The 18,934-nt window shown below is 56.3% G+C and overlaps 1 protein-coding gene and 1 long non-coding RNA gene across 3 annotated transcripts; one reads left to right on the forward strand and one right to left on the reverse strand.

Annotated features, from left to right (window-relative positions):
* On the reverse strand, nucleotides 1,350-9,482 carry MATK (megakaryocyte-associated tyrosine kinase). Of its 2 annotated transcripts, XM_018050842.1 has the most exons (14): nucleotides 9,110-9,482; nucleotides 8,566-8,666; nucleotides 7,820-7,879; nucleotides 7,329-7,442; nucleotides 7,126-7,241; nucleotides 6,818-7,037; nucleotides 6,323-6,416; nucleotides 4,439-4,504; nucleotides 3,096-3,195; nucleotides 2,930-3,014; nucleotides 2,682-2,755; nucleotides 2,372-2,567; nucleotides 1,909-1,995; nucleotides 1,350-1,803 (listed from the first exon to the last, which is right to left on the reverse strand). In XM_018050842.1, the coding sequence occupies exons 2-14, from the start codon at nucleotides 8,569-8,571 to the stop codon at nucleotides 1,564-1,566; spliced, it is 1,458 nt and encodes a 485-aa protein (XP_017906331.1). In that variant the 5' UTR covers nucleotides 8,572-8,666; nucleotides 9,110-9,482; the 3' UTR covers nucleotides 1,350-1,563. The 2 variants fall into 2 exon arrangements, with proteins under 2 accessions (XP_017906331.1, XP_017906332.1); XM_018050843.1 differs by lacking the exon at nucleotides 8,566-8,666 and having other exon boundaries at nucleotides 9,110-9,234.
* On the forward strand, nucleotides 9,426-15,892 carry LOC108636390. The gene is made up of 4 exons (XR_001918333.1): nucleotides 9,426-9,536; nucleotides 11,396-12,404; nucleotides 13,464-13,510; nucleotides 14,410-15,892. It is a non-coding gene; the product is annotated as an uncharacterized LOC108636390 (long non-coding RNA).

Below are 18,934 nucleotides of genomic sequence, written 5' to 3' on the forward strand. Positions count from 1 at the left end.
TAGCTAATTGGCCCCAGTGGGTTAAGAGGTACAGGAGGGATCTGGGTGTTAGGTGCAGGGGCGAGGAGGGGCGCTTTGGCGACTTAGCCAGCAGCTGCAGGCCCAGACGCTGTGTCAGCTTAGAGGGCTGGATTAGGGGTGGGCAGGGTGGCGTGGGGCCACGGTGACAGGCGGCCTTCTCCAGCTGGATTGGGTTGGTAGGGGAGGTGGACAGGCCACTCTCAGCCTCTCTGGACTCCCACCCTGCATTTCTCCCCCAGGGAGAATCACTAACCCCCTTCAGGTGCTGGTGGGGAAACTGAGGCCAGAGGGTGGGTGGGGTTCCGGGAGGGGGGTAACTGCAGGAGGCCAGTGTGACCTTGAGACGTATGAACAGCTCAACTCAGGCAGGGGTGGGCCAGTGGAGGTGGGAGGCCATGCCGTGGCCTGGGGTTCCCGCACTAGCTCAGGGGTTCCTGGGGTGGGGGCCACAACCCACAGGCCAGACACTCCTCCCAGGCAACCTTGAAGCATCTGGGAGTTTCATCGGAGAGGGGGTGGTTGACAGTCACGGTAACAGCTGAGCACCAGCTGTGTGCACTCAGCCCTCGGGGTCCTCATGGCTCCCCTGGAAGACACCTGATCACAGAGGAGGCTGCAGGGGTAGGGCAGGGAGGGAGACCACCCCCCCCGCTGCAGTTTCCCTGGGACACCCCGGGTTTAGCACCAACACCCCCATCCCAGACACGCCCTCAGTTTGAGGTGCTGGGTCACGGTGAGCCCGGGCCACAGAATGGTGGAGTCAGGATTCGAACCTGGGGGTGCAAGCCGGGAGCCCCCGCTGGAGAATGGACAGGGCCCTGGGACAGGTTGTGCAGCTGGCTTTTCCCAGCAAGTGTTCCCCGGAGTCACTGGGTGAGGCTGTTGGGGGGGTGACAGGTGGAGGACATAACCACCCTAGAGCGCCCCAGGAGGGGACGCTGCTGCCCTCGCAGCCCCCTCCCTGCTCCGGGCTTCCATCTGCCCTCAGGGGAAAGGCAGAGGTAGGAGAGGGTGCCAGGACAGGGGGCTCAGACCTCCACGGCCCCTGGAACCCTCCCATGGTCCTCTGCACCTGGGACCCCGAGGGCTACAGCAGGAGACGGGGGGCCTGCAGGTGATGGCAAGTGGGTCCTCAGGTGGCTGTGACCCTGGCCTGGAGGGTCCCCTGGCTGACATACCCAAGAAAACATGTGCCCTCAGGGACAGCAAGCTCCCAGCCAGGTGGCCCCCTCAGTGGGCAGACCAGTGGGCAGGCAGATGGCCCCCAGGCTGAGTGATGGGCCCCAGGGCGGACACAAGGGGCAGCAGAGAGACACTGAGACACCCAGTTCTTGGAACCAGTCTTTATCCAGGCGCTAATCGTTCGCTTTCTGGTGTCAAGGTGCCCATGGGCTTCCAGGGGTGCCCGCCCTGGGCCTGCCCCTGTGGTGCGAGCCGGGCAGGCAGCTCACCGGCCCTGCCCCTCTTCAGGCCTGGTCCGCATCCCCACCCTGAGCCCCCCACTCTCTCAGTCCTCTGGGGCCCGAAGCCCCGCGGGCAGGGTCAGGGCTCCTGGCTGCGGGGCAGGGCGGGACCGTCCGTGTCCTGCCCCCCATTGGGGGCTGAAGCACCCGCGCTGCGTAGCTCCCGGGCCAGCTTCTCAGCCAGTTTGCGGAAGGGTGGCCGGCGAGTGGGTTCAGCCTCCCAGCAGCTGCCCATGAGGGCATGGATGGACCCAGGACAGCCTTCGGGGGGCTCCATGCGGTACCCCTTCTCCACGGCCTCTGACACCTCCTTCAGTGACTGCGGGCAGAGGCCACTCCAGTGTGGGCTGGGGGTCAGGATCATGACCCCCTAGACCGGCAGGGGACCCAGCACCTCCCCGCTCGGCCCCCGGACCCTGCTCACCATCTTGGGGTATGGAGCCCGGCCGTATGAGAAGACCTCCCATAGCAGCACCCCAAAGCTCCAGACATCCGACTTGCTGGAGAACTTCTGTGGGGCCCGAGATCAGGATGAGAGGGACCTCTTCAGGGCTTCTGCTCCAGCCCCTGCTTCCTCCAGAAAGTCCCCCTGGGTTGACCTTCACTCTGTAGTCTCCTCCCAATAGACTCCTGCCCCTGAATCCTCCAACCCCTCAACCTAGATTCAGTGCCAAAACAAGGTGTTTCTTGCTCTCCCTCTCTGAGCCCAAGACTGTTGCAGAAACAAGGAGACAAAGGCTCAGAGAAGGGCTAAAAGGAACAATTAGCGGCCAAGGGCTTACAGGGGAGATGGAGCCATTCCTTTGGAAGTTCAGAGGCCAGAGACATGCCCAGGGGCTCATAGTGGAACTAGGGTTCCCAGGGCCCTGGGGGTAAGGGGGACTCACTCCATGCTTGAGAGCCTCGGGTGCTGTCCACTTGACGGGCAGCCGGCTGGAGTCCAGCCCCTTCCGCTCGGCTTTGGCCAAGCCGAAGTCGCTGACCTTGGCCACCAGGTCCTCCGAGACGAGGATGTTGCGAGCAGCCAGATCGCGGTGCACCAGCTTCTTGCTCTCCAGGTACTCCATGCCCTCGGCCACGTGCCTGGGGGAGGGGGGGCCGGGCGAGGGGCTGGGACCCCCGGGCCAGCCTCCCAAGGCCAGGCTCCTCCCTGCTCCGTGCCTCGACTTCCCTGCCACCCCCTGGAGCCCCACTCACAGGGAAAACTGCAGGAGCTGCGGGGTGTTCACAAGTGCCCGGCCCCGTGTCCGTAGAAAATTCACCAAGTTACCCTGTGGGGGACGCGGGCAGGGTCTAGGAGTGCTGCGGGCTGCTCAGCCACCCCACCAGCACCCTACCTGACCCTCGGTGCTGCCCTACTCCTAACCCCCACCCTCAGGTCCTGCCCCACTCCCACCCCACCCCTGCTCCCACCCCCCCACCCCCACCCCTGGGTCCTGCCCCACCTTGCTCACGTGCTCCATGACGATGTAGAGGCCCTGATGTAGGATCACACCCAGTAGACGCACCAGGTTCTTATGCTGCACCTTCCTGGGGGCAGGTGGGTATGCGGTGAAGGCGGGGTGGGACCCTGGCCCTAGGGCGCCCTCCCCTGCCACACCCGGAACTCACGTCATGACCGCTGTCTCATCCAGGAAGGCCTGGGCTGTTACGTCACATTTGATATTCTTCACGGCCACCTTCTGCCCCAGGTACTCACCCTGCAGGACAGCTGAGGGGCAGGCAGGGGTGGGAAGGGGCTCAGGACCCCACAGAGACAAGACAGACATGCACATTCCCACACGCATGAACCGTGGAAGAGGCCAGTGCCGTTGGCGGGTCCCTAGGCCTGGAAACCCCTCCCAGTAGGCTCCAGTTGTTCAGCTGCTCAGTCGTGTCTGACTCTGTGTGACCCCATGGACTGTAGCTCACCATGCTCCTCTGTCCATGGGAGTCTCCAGGGCAAGAATACTGGAGTGGGTTGCCATTTCCTCCTCCAAGGGATCTTCCAGATGCAGGGATCGAACCCATGTCTCTTACATTGGCAGGTGGGTTCTTTACCACTGAGCCACCTGGGAAGCCAACAGGCTCCAGACCCCAGAGCAAAGATAATCACCTAAGCCAGGGGTCTGCAAACTGCAGCCCTTGAACCCAATCTAGCCCCCTCAAGGGTTTTTGCAAGGCCTGCAAGCTCAGAATGGGTTTTTACATTTTTAAATGGTTGGGAAAAAAAAAAAATCAAAAGAAGACGACTATTCCATGACATGAAAATGATACAAAATTCAATTTCAGTGTCCATAAATACAGTTTTATTGGCACGTGGCCTTGGCTGTTTGTCTCCCTGTGGCCTGTGGCTGCTTTCCTGTATCAAGGGCAGAGCTGAGCAGACGTGACAGAAAACAAGTGCACGCCAGCCCTTTCCAGAGAAGGTCCTGATGCAAGCCCTGGGACCTCCCAGGATAATAACCTCAGGCTGTGGCCTCGACACAGAGGGTCCTGGGACTTCCCTGGTGGTCCAGTGGCTAGGACTCTGAGATTTCGCTGCTGAGGGCAAGGGTCCAACCCTGAATGGGGAACTAAGATCCCACAAGCTGTGCAGAATGGCCAAATAATAATAACAACACATAAATTTTAAACATTTGGGACTTCCTTGGTGGTCCAGTGGTTAAGACTCTGCACTACCAATGCAGGTTCAATCCCTGGTCAGGAAGCTAAGATCCTACAGGCTGCACAGCCAAAATACAAATAATAATAAAACAGAGTGTGCAAGGGTCCAGGGGGTGTGAAGGACTCACTCACGCCCACTGGGTACCTGCCCTCACCACCTCTCTCCTCCTCCTGGCTGTCATGAACCTCCTTCCGTAGAGAGGGGCCCATGTGGCCTCAGTCGCATGGAAAGTAGGTATCAAACGTGGGTGTCAATTCACCTCGGGGAGCCCCCCCTTCCCCCAGCCCCTACTAGGTCCCCTGCTCACCTCCAAACTCTCCCTCTCCGATCTGCGCTCCCAACGTCAAATGCTGCAGGTTCAGTAACCAGCCGGCTGTAGAGGGGAGACCCAGTGAGAGGGCGGCCGGTGGCTCCACCTGACAGGAGGCCAGGCCCTGTCTGGTCTCCCACAGCAGTGGCCACGGCCACGTCTGAGGCACCACACTCCTGGCACCAGTTATAGGGGCTGGGAGTGGTGGTGAAAGCAACAGGGCCCACCAGTCAGGGCCCTTTTCTCTTCTACCTGGAGACTGTGTCCTTCCAAGGACCCTGCAGAATCTTCCTTTACGGTGCTTTCCCTCCTCTCTCCACCAGGGATACACAGACCGAAATATACAAGATACTGGGAAAGTTTCCAGAACTTCTGGTTAAGGTTCTGGAACATTCTTAGAATATTCCAGCACTCTAAGTCATCATCTTGGGACTTCCCCAGTGGTCCAGTGGCTAAGATTCCATGCTCCTAATGCAGGGGGCTCAGGTTCGATCCCTGGGCAGGGAACTAGATCCCATGCGCCGGAAGTAAGACCTGAAAGGCTGCACAGCCAAAATGCAAATAATAAAAAAACAGAAGTGTGCAAGGGCCCAAGGGGTGTGAATCACTCAGTTGTATCCGACTCTCTGCGATCCCATGGATGGTAGCCCTCCAGGTTCCTCTGTCCATTCTTTACCATCAGGAAAGGTGGTAAGTGAAGAGCTTCCCTGTAGCTCAGATGGTAAAGAATCTGCCCGCAATGCGGGAGACCCAGGTTCGATCCCTGGGTCGAGAAGATCCCCTGGAGAAGGGAATGGCAACCCACTCCAGTATTCTTGCCTGGAGAATGCCCGTCCATGTGGTTGCAAAGAGTCGGACACGACTGAGTGAATAACACACTATAGGTGGTAAGTAAGACCCAGCACAGTCAAATACAAATAAATATTTTAAGTCATTATCTTTGTCCTAGCCTCCCTGACCTTTCTGCCAAGCACACCTGTGTTCTCCCGCCCCCTGCATTGTCCTCTGACGGGCTCTGCAGGTCTCCTCCTCTTCCCCAACAAATCCCCTCTTAAAATCATCAGCCCTTGGATATGACCAGGCACAGTGACACCAGCCTCCACCTGGGTGTCACCCCCAAGACATTTCCAAGAAGACAGCCACGATCACCAGGTTCAAAGAGGGGTGGCCAGGGCAGGGTGCGCTTGCTCTAAATGTGGGAGATCGCACTACTCAAGGGCGGCAAAAGCATTTCAGGTGAGGGGAACAGAATGCACAACAGTCCGGAGGCATGAGGGTAAGCGCAGAGTCACACAACCCCAGGGGCATGTGGAAAAGAAGGGCCTCGTAGCTGAAGCAGGAAAGATAGCAGCCACAAGGGAAGGTTCTAGAAGGCAGTGGAGCTGCCTGGCCTCCCCCCTTTAGACACTGGAGTGATGTGGGTGGATTTTCACGTAGAAAGTTGCCTCCGAGGCCACAGGGTTTGGGAGGAAGGGGGACTCCCCACTCAGGAAGGAGGTGGTCTGATGGGAAGGTCCAAGGCTGGGCCAGGGTGGGGGCACTCAAACAGGGAGGGGCCAGATTTAAACTAGTGTTAATAGAACTTGGCCATGGAGGGGTTGTGGGAGGGCGGGGGGCTGGGGGCAGGGTGGCATCAAGGATCTGCCCAGGGTTTCTGACTCAGGTGAAGGATAATGAAACAAGGGGAGCAGCTGGTGTGGGAAATAGATGGCTAGTGTGCTGATGGGTGTGTGCAGGCACGCCCCACCCAGCCCAAGGGCACCCAGGTCTTCTGCCTGCAGAGCCTGGCACTGTGACCTACTCAGGTGAGGCAGCCTTGGCCGTGTGCCCTGCCTCCCCATGCCAGGCCGACTCAGGCGGGAAGGGCGGGGGGCTCCCTACCCTTGGCCAGCTCCTCCTCCGCCGACTTGGTGCCTTGCTTTCTCTTCGGTCTCACGAGCTTCGTGCAGATGGCCCCCTGGTCCTTGCTATAATACTGCAGGGGGTGGGGCAGGGCAGAGGCAGCCGTGAGTGTGACCCCCCACATCCGGTGAGCCCCTGCCTCCCATCCCCTTCCCAGGGGGTTCTCCAGAGGGGTGGGCGGGCGCTGAAGAGGAAGAGAGGGGGTGGGTTCCCACAGGACTCTCTAGGCTGGTTTCCATGGAAACAGGAGGATGGGGGTGTGTGTCTTGGGACTGGTGTCAAACTGGAGGTTCCTGGGTATCCCTGGAGACGGGTCGGAGGGGGGGAACTGCGGTCGGTGGTCCAGGGACCAGCGCCTCCTTGTCCACACTGGGGAGCATGAGCCTCTGGGGGGGTCCCATGTCTCCCCAGCTGCTGGGACAGGCTGAAGCCTGGCCGCCAACATCTCTACACCGGAGGCCTGGGCGGCCGCACCTCCACCATAGCCATGAGGTTGCAGAAGCAGGCCTCCTCGTCGATGGTCAGGCGGCCGTCGCGGTGCAGCACGCGGTAGTGGATGACGTCGCTGCCGAAGCTCACGCACAGCACGTAGTCACCCGGGTGCCGCGCGGACTCCCGTACCAAGAACAGCCCGTCCTCGGGCGGCTGCAGCTGCTGCACCGCCTCCTGGCCCGAGATCTTCCCGTGGAACCACCTGCGGCCGGTGGAAGGGCAGGCTGGGCGGGACTGGCCGGGCCCTGCTGACCCCAGCCGCGTCCCGGGGGCGCTTCCCCACGACTTACGGCATGAGGCTGAGCTTGGGGTCCGCCGAGAGGGCCTCGCGCTCCCGCAGCGCCCCAGCCGCCAGCAGCCCCTCCTGCCCGCTGGCGTGGTGCTTGGCACGGTACCAGCTCTTGTTCTGCCGGGAGGGAGCCAGGGGTCAGTGGGAGGAGATGTTTCCTGGAGGAGCACCCCCCTCTCTCCAAGCACATTCCCCCCTACTCACTTCGCAGGCCTCAAGGATGGTGACCACGTCGCCCTTGCAGAAGGCCAGCTCCCCGGGTTTGGGGCGCGTGTGCTCACACTTGGTGATGCACTGGGTGCCAGGGGCCCAGCGCCTCTGGGGGGTAGTGGCGAGAGTGGGAAAAGGGTCATGAGAGAGATGGTGGAGGTGGGGGTGGGGCCCAAAAGAGAGAGAAAAACTGTATTGAGGCAGAGACCCAGAACAGACCACAGGAGAAAGGAGATGGGGGTGGGGGGTGCGCAGAGCACCCAGTAGGGGAAACGGAGTCACAAACAGAGGGACCCCCCGGGGCAGAAGATGGGAGGAAAGAGTGGGAAAAAACACCAAGTGACCGAAAAAGACCTGCAGACACTGCCTAAGGGGACACAGGTCAGATGGCCCCCCACCCCCACCCTCCAGCCCCGTGGAGCTGAGGCCCTGTGGACGGAGGAGAGGAGGGGCCTAGGCCCAGGCACCCAGTTGGGAGTACTCACTGTTGGCATCCTGGCTGAGATGGGTGAGGGGTGCCAGGCGTGGAGGAAGCGAGGGCTTCCCTGGGGAGGGGCAGAGACCAGCTGGAGAGCTCAAGATTCAAGCCAGGCTGGGGGCCCAGGGGCCCTGACTACAGCTTCCAGCCCGGACCAGGTGGAGGCGACAGTCGGGCGGGCTCCCCCCAACCCCCAGGGCTTGTGGGGGGCCCAAGGGCTGGCTCCCCAAGCCCCTTAGGGGAGGCGGTCTTTCCCTGGGAGAGTTCCTTAGCATGGAGCCTGGCTGCGCCGTCATCCCCAAAGGGAAACAGAGGCACAGGGCAGGCTCAGAGTGAGTGGCCAGGGGCTGGCTCAGGCCCCAGCGGCCCACACTGGGGCGCTTGGAGCCACTAAACGGAGCCTGGTTCTTCCTCTTTTCTGGTAAAGTAGGCAGGGGTACATGAGGAAACAGAGGATGATTCAAGGTCATTCCCAAGAATCTCTGACCCTGGCGGGGGTGAGGCCCGGCAGTGCCGCCCTGCTGGGCTCCTCTGGCTGCCAGCTGGGTCTCTTGTCTGACTCCCCCCCACACCGCTCCCCCCTACTCCCCAACCGAGGACAGAGGACAGAAACAAAGTCCCGCACAGTTGCTGGGGTGGGGGCATTTCTGTCCTCTGCTTTCCCCACGGATCCCACCAGGTGGCGAGAGCAGTGGGACAGGTGGGGAGGAGTGAGTCTCCACCCTAGAAATCCCCAGCCCTCTGTGTACTCACACGCATACTGATCCATGTACACACGAGAACACACAGAAACACACAGGGCTTGGACACAGGTGGACACAGGCACGCGGGTATGCAAGCAAAAGCAGTTTCTCCTAGAGACAGTTGTGCACACACGTCTCACGTGTGAACACACGCACAGACATTCGGAAACGTGTGTGCCGCCCCCCCCAACCCACACTTGAACACCTGGGCGCCACACGCTGGGCCACCCGGGCACGCAGGGCTACACGCAGGGCCGCGCACACGCAGCGCAGAGACACGCGCGCACATCCCTCCACGTGGACGCGCGGATACACACACCCAGGGGTTGCAGACGCGCATACCCGCACCCACAAAAATACCACCCCACCCGACTCCTGGGCGCATCCAACCATACCAGCCCCAGCCGCGTACCGGCCGCACGCCCCGGACGCGCGCGCTCGCGCTCGCACACTGGCCCCTCCCGCGCTCGCCCAGCATCCCCCTACCCGCTGGCCCTTGGGGCTCCCCGCACTGTCCTACGGTCTTTCCCCACTATCCCCTCCGGCGCCCTCACCTGTTCAGGGGTCGCCCCTGGGCCGCACTCCGTGTCCGCCCCCAGGAGTGCCCCCGCGCGCCGGCTGCGCACCCCAAGGCGGCCCCGGCTGCACAACTTGGAGCAAGTTGCTGCGTTTCCTCATTTTGGGGGGGAAGGGCTGGAATCGGGGTGGGGGGAGCGGGAGGCGCGGCAGCTTGAGCGGCCCCCGCGGGTCCTAGCGCCGGCCGCACTGCGGTCTGCTCCGCGCGCCGCCGCCACCGGCGGCCCCTCCCCGCCCCGCCTCCGGGGCCCCCGGCGCCTCCCGCGCGGCGCTGTCGAGATCCACGCCACTTCCCGGCCTGGCGCCGCGGGGCGCGCAACCCGCGCGTTCCGGGAATCCACGCCTCCGGGAGAGAGGACAGCGCTGGCACAGGGAGGGGAAGGAGAGAGCTTCCCGTCCGGGCAGGTAAGTAAGTCTCAGAGTCCAGACAACTCAGTGGACCCTTCTGACTCCAACGCCCTTAGCCAACTATAACAAGAGTCTCATTTCAGTACCTGGCCCTAGGAAAGAGCTGTTGGTGCCTGGCACAAAGAAAGCCCTCAAAATGTCAACCACCATGAATATTATCATCATCCTTGAAATTAAGGGAGAATTGAGACTAAAGGGGAAAACATCATCTGGAACTGGAGGCCTCCTGGCAGAGCAACACTGGGCCTCCCCAAGGCCAACCCAGCTCGAGCCTCGGTTTCCTCCTCTGTAGGGTCAGGCAGCACCCGCTTCCAGCTCAGAAGGGAGTTCCGTGAGCATCTGAAGGCCTGGGGGCCCAGCCCTTGCCTTTCCTCTGTGAGCTCACTTCAGATACTTTCTAATGGATGAGTGGCTGAGTCTGTGAGGACAAGGATGAAGCTGACCTTGGGAGGGTGATGCACCAAGATGCCCAGAATTTAATTTTCTGGTACCCCCAAAGTCTAAGTGTCTGTGCACCAAGATGTCGTGTGATTTCTGGGAACAGAGACCAATGAGAAGAATCAGGGGCTTCCCCAGTGGCTCAGAGGATAAATAATCTGCCTGCAAAGCGGGAGACACAGGAGAAGTGGGTTCAGTACCTGGGTCAGGAAGATTCCCTGGAGGAAGAAATAGCAAGCCCCTCCAGTATTCTTGCCTGAAAAATCCCACGGACAGAGGAGCCTGATGGGCTACAGTTCATGGGGTGGCAAAGAGTCGGATACGATGAGCAGCTAAGCACAAGACAAGAATTAAAGATATTCAATATCGTGCAATATTATGCACCAAAAACTAGGAAACTGTGTATAAGAAAATGCTAAAGTCTCTAGTTGTCAGAAACAACCACCACTCACCAGAATGTGATAGAAAACACACTGTGTGATCCCATACAGGTCGTACAGGAAGCAGCGTGTCCAAGGGGAACAGTCCAGCAGGGGCCCCTTGAACCTGCAAAAGGTTATTCCCAGTGAAGGAAACAGGCAGGAGGGGAGCAAGAGAGGGGGCGTCTTTCTTTGTGGTGGTGTAATGTACTAATACTGGCCGTGTTTGCCGGGAGGTTTCCTGCTCATCCGGCTCTCTGGGCTCATCTGGGCTCCGTGGATCTGGCTGTGGGATTGTCCCATGTGCCCCCCCGCCCCGCCCCAACTTCCCAGCCACGGGCACTGCTCTGGACCAAGGGGCTGGGGACCCTGCAGCTAGCGTTCAGCAGGGTCACTGGGGGCCAACCATATATGGCAAACCATCATCACTTGCCCAAAATAGCAGCACAGTGTCAAAGTGGCCACAGCGGAAAACCAGCAGCACTGTTGGAGTCGCACCAGCCACTGTGGCAGGCCCAGGCGCACAAGGGAGGGCTGCGTGCTCTCCTCAGCACGGCCTGTGCTTACGACTTCCCTGGTGCCCTGGCACCCCACCGAGCCTTTCTCCTTGATGCCACAAGAGAGATGGGAGGAGGTTGAATGGGTCTACTATCTCCCTCTGCAAAACTGTGACACTTTGTGTCTGAGAAACATCTCCACCCTCCCCTGGACAGGGTCCTTGTCCCACGCTCTGTGAGATGGCCCTACCAGAGAAACCAGAGTTGCTGAGACTGGAGGAGAGTCTTGAGCAAACAGCATCAAGTGCCCTTATCAACAAGGGCTGGCCTGGGAAGGAGAGGCCCCCATGGCATGGGCATGGGGCACGGGGCAGTGCCTGACTCTAGGGGGACAGATTTGAGTCCATGGTTTATGTGGGTCAGAGCTACATAAGGGGTGAGCTCCCTGTCCCTGGAGGCATTCAAGAATTGACCACTTTGAATCACAGAGATGTTCTTCCAGTCCGCAGGGTGGCCATACCAGTGTTTCCTGCCTCCTGCCTTCTACCTGCCTGAAGCCAGTGGGTAGCCACATCACGGATCACACCCCAGACATCCCCAGTCACGGGCTCCTCACCCTCCAGGTTCCAGTCTTGTCGACTTGATTCCAGAAATTCTCTGGCCTCCCTCCCCCACCCAGGCAAGCCATGTGGTGCAGGCTCGTGACACAGAAGCCCCCTCACTGCCCCTTTGGCTGCTCCAGGTTTCCTCCTTGTAGTCCTCCACCTTCTACTGCACAGATAACGGATGGACATGTGACTGTGGCCCTCCTTTGCTCCATACCCCTCTGGAACTCCCCATTGCCTGAGGGCAGAGCCTAAAGCACTCAATCTGGTGCTCAGGGCTCTTGTGTTCAACCTCCAGCTGACCTCCCAGGTCTCACCTTCTCCCACCAAGTACCCATCAGTCTGGCAGCCCTGAACCGCAGGAGTTTGCAAGCGTCTGTCCCTGCTGTCCTCTGCCTGGAATGTCCTTACCCTTGTCTGGCTGGTACCCCCAGTTCTCTCCATCTTTACAATGCCCTCTTAGACATCCCCACTTGTCTCAGAGCAAGACCCCAACCCACTTCCATGCCCTGGAAGCACTAAGCACTAGCCCTCTCTTCTCGCTGTGTGATGGGCGTGGACCTGACCATGGTGACTGAACCCATCAGCCTGCCTGAGAAGGAACCAGCCCAGGGGAAGCAGAGAGAGGGACTGACTTCCTCAGGAAGAATTAAAATGCTTGGATCCAGCCACGCCTGGAGTTTATGCTCTGCCTCATGTTGGAAGCTGGTCTTTGCTTTTTGGAGGCTTCAGACTGACTCAATGGTTTGAGCAAACTTTGGGAGATGGTGAAGGACAGGGAAGCCGGACGTGCTGCAGTCCATGGGGTTGCAAAGAGTCAGGCATGAGCGACTGAACAACAACAAATACGGAAAATGGGACCAGAAGTTGGGTGTTGAGATGAATGGATTCTATGATGTGGAACTGGTGAGTCAGGTTGAGTTGCCTTAAACCCAGCTAGAGAAGAAGGAACTCTTGGGTGTTCCCTTCTATGAGCTGCTAAATATACCTTCCACCCACCGGGTCAGGTGGTGCTGACTTTGCTTGCTGCCACAGAGAAGCCCTGATGGACCCACCCTGTCCCCCTCCGAAGGCTTTTCTTTTCCTCGTCCAAATCTCACTGTTCTCCACCTTCCTCTTCTCTCTATTTTCACTGTTGTAGTTTGGCTACCCCTCCCATCAACAAACTCAGATATGCAGGTTATACCACTCTAACGGCAGAAAGTGGAGAGGAACTAAAGAGCCTCTTGATGAGGGTGAAGGAGGAGAGTGAAGAAGCTGGCTTAAAACACAACATTAAAAAACTAAGATGATGGCATCTGGTCCCATCACTTCATGGCAAATAGATGGGGAAACAATGGAAACAGCGATAGACTCTATTTTCTTGGGCTCCAAAATCACTGCAGATGGTGACTGCAGCCATAATATTAAAAGACACTTGCTCCTTGCAAGAAAAACTATGACAAACCTAGACCTGTATTAAAAAGCAGAGACATCACTTTGCTGACAAGCGTCTGTCTAGTCAAAACTATGGTTGTTCCAGTAGTCATGTACAGATGTGAGAGTTGGACCATAAAGAAGGCTGAGCGCTGAAAAGTTGATGCTTTCAAATTGTGGTGCTGGAGAAGACTCTTGAGAGGCCCTTGGACAGCAAGGAGAGCAAACCAGTCAATCCTAAAGGAAATCAATCCTGAATATTCATTGGAAGGACCGATGCTGCAGCTCCAATACTTTGGCCACCTGATAAGAGCCGACTCATTGGAAAAGACCCTGATGCTGGGAAAGATTGAGGGCAGGAGAAGGGGAGACAGAGGATGGGATGGTTGGATATCACAGACTGAATGGACATGACTTTGAAAGCACTCCAGGAGACGGTGAAGGACAGGGAAGCCTGGCGTGAGGCAGTCCATGGGGTTGCAAAGAGTCAGACATGACTGAGCAACTGAACAACAACAATAATAATGACCACTGTGTGTCATTTGACAGGCACTTCCTGTTACACACCAGTTGGGACTGCGGTCAGCTCCACCAAGGTGAGGCACTGGTCTCCTCTTCCTCAAAGCTCCCAGGCTTGCTCCCACCTCTGGGCCTTTGCATTCCTGGGTCTCCTGCCTGGGACACTTCCGCAGGTGTACCCCACCTTCCAGAACCCCACAGAAAATATCAGCCCGCTGACACTTCACACTCCCTTCCCCTGAAGCCCTGTAGAACCACCGCGGGCAGAAGGAGCACAGACCCTACTGCGTCTCGTTTACTGGCTGCGTCTTCTCTAGAACATCAGCCCCCTGAGGGCAGAGCTGTTAGCCGATATCCTTCACTGCTGTGGCCTCAGTGCTCGATTCAGAGGAGGTGCTCAGAACACACTTACCAAAGTATTTAATTATTTTGGGCTGTGCTGGGTCTTTGATGCTGCGTGTGGGCTTTCTCTGGTTGCAGCCAGCAGGGCTACTCTTTGTTGTAGTGCGAGGCCTTCTCACTGAGGTGCCTTCTCTTGTTGCAGAGCACAGGCTCTAGGGTGCCCAGGCTTCAGTAGTTGTGGCGCACGGGCTTAGTTGCTCCACACCATGTGGGAACTTCCCAGATCAGGGATCGGACCAGTGTCACATGCATTGGCAGATTCTTAATGACTAGACCACCAGGGAAGTCCCCAAATGTACTTTTAAAGCCAGTGAATACTGGGAGAGACGAGCTAGTGAGCAGTGCCTGTTACTTGTAAGGTGAGTGCTCTTATCGGACCCATTTTGCAGACAAGAAAGGTGAGGCTCAGAGGGGTCAGACTCAGTCATGTCACACTCTTTGCGACCCCATGGACTGTAGCCTGCTAGGCTCCCCTGTCCATGGGATTCTCTAGGCAAGACTACTGGAGTGGGTTGCCATGCTCTTCTCCAAGAGATCTTCCCCACCCACATCTCCTATGTATTCTGCATTGCAGGTGGATTCTTCACCCACTCAGTCACCTGGGAAGCCCATCCTTGGACATAGGAGCTTTGAACCCAGGCCAATCCAGCTCCAGGACTCACACACCGACTGCCCAGCAAGGTGTGGGGCACATGGTAGATCCCCCAAATAGAATGAACCTATAAGAGCTCCCTGGATGTGGAGGGCCAGCTGCTGCCAGCTGTGGGGACGGCTGAGTTGCTGAGTCCCCAGCTGATCCACAGCTGGAGCACACACTGGCTCAAACTGCCCCAGTTAGCACACCTTTAAATTTAGCTTTCTCTCCCTGCCAGGGAACATGGGGATTCAGCACGGGAACACTCCCTTCTTTCGAGGAAAAATGCTTTGCAACTGGAGTGCGGGCCACTGGGCTACTCCTGCCTGGTCCAAGGAAGGGCCTCTCAGGTAGTGTACTCTGGGTGCCAGGGTGAGCTTTAGGTGGATCTGCCTGTAACGGGAGAGGCTCCTTGCTCTTCCCCAGTCCCGTGTCCTGTCTTCCTGGTACCAGAAGTGGAGCCAGGTGCCTCATTTCCCAGCCATGTTTATGGGTTCAATATGTGTAGCCTGGGCCCATATCACTTCCTGGCTTAACATCTCCCCTGGGGATGTCCCTGGTGTCCAGTGGTTAAGAACCTGCCTTGCAGTGGAGGAGATGCAGGTTTGATCCCTGGTTGGGGAACTAAGAGCCCCCATGCCATGGAACAGCTAACCCCTCCCTTGTACTGCAACTACTGAGCTTGCTCGTCACAACTAGAGAGTCCGTGCACCGCAACAAAGATATCTGCACGACGCGGTGAAGATCCCACGTGTCACAGCTAAGACCCAATGCAACCAAACCAACCAAAAACCTCCCCGGGTGCCAGCTGTGCTCATAAAACCCAGCTCCTGGCTACGGCTTGGTGGGGCCGCTCTCACCTCTGCTCGCTTCTCTCTCCTGTTCCCAGATGAGCCAGCACTGTCCAGCCCCAGGGCCTTTGCACATGCCACTTTCTCCTCCTAGCACGTGCTCCCCCAAGCTCTTCGCAAGGCAGGATCCTTCTTAGCACTTCCGACAATGCCTCCGAGACCCTTCCCGACCACCCAGAGGGGCCGCCCACCAGCCAAGCCTGATTACTGCCTGTTACCCTGTCTCACTCACTCTTGTCAGTTACCTGGGATCTGCCTTGCTCTCCTTGATGGAGCATAGGCTCCATGAGCAAGGGCAGAGGCTGGGTGTGGCCTGGGCAATCATTTATCTCTGGAGCCTGGCATGGGGGAGGCTCTCCTAGCACAAAAGAACACAGAATCATGTGAGAGGATAAACTTACAGGAAGAGCAGGTGACCCACAAAGTGCCCGGAGACTTGCCCCTGCTCCAGGATCCCACCTTGATCCTCCCCATCCTGTCCCACACCCTCGTGCTCTAACGCAGGAGGCAGCAAACTCCATCAAGGGCCACGTGTCTTTTCTTCTTTTTAACTATGTATATTTTTTTGGTTGCACTGGGTCTTAGTTGCAGCCTGTGGGATCTAGTTCCCTGACTAGGGTTTAAACCTGGGCCCCCTGCATTGGGAGCCCTGAGTCTTAGCCACTGGACCACCAGGGAAACCCCAAGAGCCGCAAGTCTCAACTACTCAGTTCTGCCGCTGTGGCACAGAAACTGCTGTAGAGAGAGAGAACACAAGGGAAAGAGAACAGGTATGGCTGCCTTCCAATGAAATGTTACTTATGTACGCTGAAATTTCAGCTTCATGTACTATTCACGTGTCATGCAATATGGCTTTCTCCGCAGCCATTTAAAAATGTAAAGAACCATTTTTAGCTCCCGGGATGCACAAAATCAGACGATGCATGCTAGATGGTGGGTAAGTGGGCTGTGGTTTGCTGACCTGTGGTCTCTGTCTTTATTTTCTTATAATGTAGGCACATTTTCTAATTTATTTGATCCTATAAGTGCACTCCTCATCAATTAAATTGAATGTGGAGACTTTCCTGGTGGTCCAGTGGCTAAGACTTGGGGCTCACAATGCAGGGGGCCCAGGTTCCATCCCTGGTCGGGGAACTAGACCCCATATGCCAGTAAAGTAATACTCTAGTGCAGCCAAGTAAATAAATATTTAAAAGAAAAAAATGAAATATGTTGCTGTTCATGGCACACAGGAAGTTCTCAAGTGCTTTCCAAACCACATAAAGCTCCTCGACTCAGCAATGGGCCCCTCGAGGGTATGTGTGTTTTCTTCTTGTCAAAATTAATAGTAGCAATATTTGTAGAACCTTTGGCTCTGTGCTGAAGACTGTACAAAGCTTAAGAAAAACTGTTTTAAACAAAGCACCGTGTGTCTCACTCCTCAGTGGTTTATTACATCTCTGGATTTATCATTGGAATGTTTGTTGTCGATTGATTTCAGGAACAGACTTAACTCTATGAGATATATTTCTTTCTCCAAAGTTCTCAAACAAAGGTATCATGACTTTTGTTTAAATGAATATTCAGTGCTTATATTATATGAAACTTTTGTTCACAGTGCAACAGTGTCCACTAAGGAACACTTTTATTTTCTAAGACTTGCTCTTTGCTCTTCCTGGAGTTAGGGATTGCCTTTGTTTTGTATGTCTATGACTCTCTCTCTCTCCCCGAGCTCCTCGAGTGGAACTAACTACCCCAAACAGGAGCAGCTGTTGCCTGGTTGTGCTTCTGACCCCTCTTTCTTTAGCACCCACGATTCCTGAGATGTAGCTCCAGTTTCTTGGGTCCAAGTCTCCTGTGTATTGGTTTGTGCCTTTGTTTTAGGAATTCATACTCCCCAGGCATTCCCAGAGAAGGTGTTTTCCTTCACTCTCCTGTGTGATTGGTGGTGTGACTGAGGACAAGTGCTTTGGGTAGCAGAGTGCCCTGGGTACACAGTCCCTTGCCTCAGGCCTTCCAGCTTCCAGTCTTGGACAGCTAAATAATCTGAACTGTTCTGCTTCCTCATTTTCTGCTCATCCCTTTTCTTTCCCCTCCTCATTTCTCTTTGGAAGCTTGTAGAATCTTCTCTGTCTCCTTTCGTTTTCGTTGTTCAGTCGCTCAGTTGTGTCTGACTCTTTGTGACCCCATGGACTACAGCACACCAGCCTTCCCTGTCCTTCACCAATTTCTGGAGTTTGCTCAGACTCACGGCCACTGAGTTGGTGATGCCATCCAAGCATCTCGTCCTCTATCGCCCCTTCTCCTCCTGCCCTCAATCTTTCTCAGCATCAGGGTCTTTTCCAATGAGTTGGCTCTTCACATCATGTGGCCAAAGGATTGGAACTTCAGCTTCAGCATCAGTCCTTCCAATGAATACTCAGGGTTGATTTCCTTTAGGATTGACTGGTTTGATCTCCTTGCTGTCCAGGGGACTCGAGAGTCTTCTCCGCATCACGGTTCAAAAATATCAGTTCTTTGGCCCTCAGCCTTTTTTATGGTTCAACCCTCACATCCATACATGACTACTGGAAAAACCATAGCCTTGACGATACAGACCTTTGTTGGCAAAGTGATGTCTCTGCCCTCCCCACCCAAATTCTTATTTACGTGGCTGCATCAGGTTTTAGTTGCAGCACATAGAATCTTCACTGTGACATGTGGAATCTAGTTCCCTGACCAGGGATCAAACCCGGGCCTCCTGCATTGGGAGTGCAGAGTCTTGGCCACTGGACCACCAGGGAAGCCCCTCTGTCTTCTCTTTACTCTCCACATCCTGCCCTTTCACAGTGTGGGTTTGCTGTGGACCTATTTTCACCTGTGATGCTGTACATTTGGTGGACTCAGTCATGTTTTCCATTGCTGGCAAACTTTTTGGATGACGTCACTGGTGATTTTCTCCACTTTTGATGTCCCTGGTCTGTCTCTGTGGAACTCTTCTTAGTCACGTATTGGGCTTCCTGAATTGATCTAATTTTCTTGTCTACATTAGTTTTTCTGTTTGTCTTCTCTCTGTTTTTTTTCTCGTCCAACCCTTCTGTTGCCATTTGAATTTCGATCATCAGGTTTTTTATTTCCAAGGGTTTTTTTTCTGGTTCTTTGAATATTCCTCTTCAAAGGGCAAATTTAAGCTTGTTTCCTGGCTCGTGTACTTTCTACTTGTTCTCTGAGGATAGTGTATATACATAAGTTTGGGTTTTTTTTTTTCTAGACTGCTTCCTTTTGTTCTACTTCTTTCCTCCAAGTTGTGTGCTCACGCGTGCTCAGTTGCTTCAGTCATGTCCAACTCTTTGCACCCCTATGCGGTGTAGCTTGCCAGGCTCCCCTGTTCATGGCAATTCTCCAGACAGGAATACTGGAGTGAGTTGCCCTTGCTTCCTCCAGGTGATCTTCTTCACCCAGGGATCAAACCCACGCCTCTTATATCTCCTGCATTGGCAGACAGGTTCTTTACCACTGGGCCACCTTTGAAGCCCTCCTCCCAGTTTTTTCCGGCTTCTTTGATGGTTACACTCAAGAGGAGAGGGCTGCAGAGCTGACAGGAAGCTCCTCACTGTGGGAGTGGCTTCACTCTGGGGTGATTATGGGGGGACTGG

Source organism: Capra hircus, chromosome 7 (genome assembly GCF_001704415.2).
Source record: "Capra hircus breed San Clemente chromosome 7, ASM170441v1, whole genome shotgun sequence".
Lineage (NCBI taxonomy): Eukaryota > Metazoa > Chordata > Mammalia > Artiodactyla > Bovidae > Capra > Capra hircus.

Bases quoted from the DNA above. Each gene is read 5' to 3' on its own strand.
- MATK (XM_018050842.1), bottom strand. The intron at 3,015-3,095 runs GTGAGTTCCGGG...ACCTGCCCCCAG, and splicing joins GATGAGACAGCGGTCATGAC to GAAGGTGCAGCATAAGAACC. The intron at 2,568-2,681 runs GTGAGTGGGGCT...CCCCTCCCCCAG, and splicing joins CAGCTCCTGCAGTTTTCCCT to GCACGTGGCCGAGGGCATGG.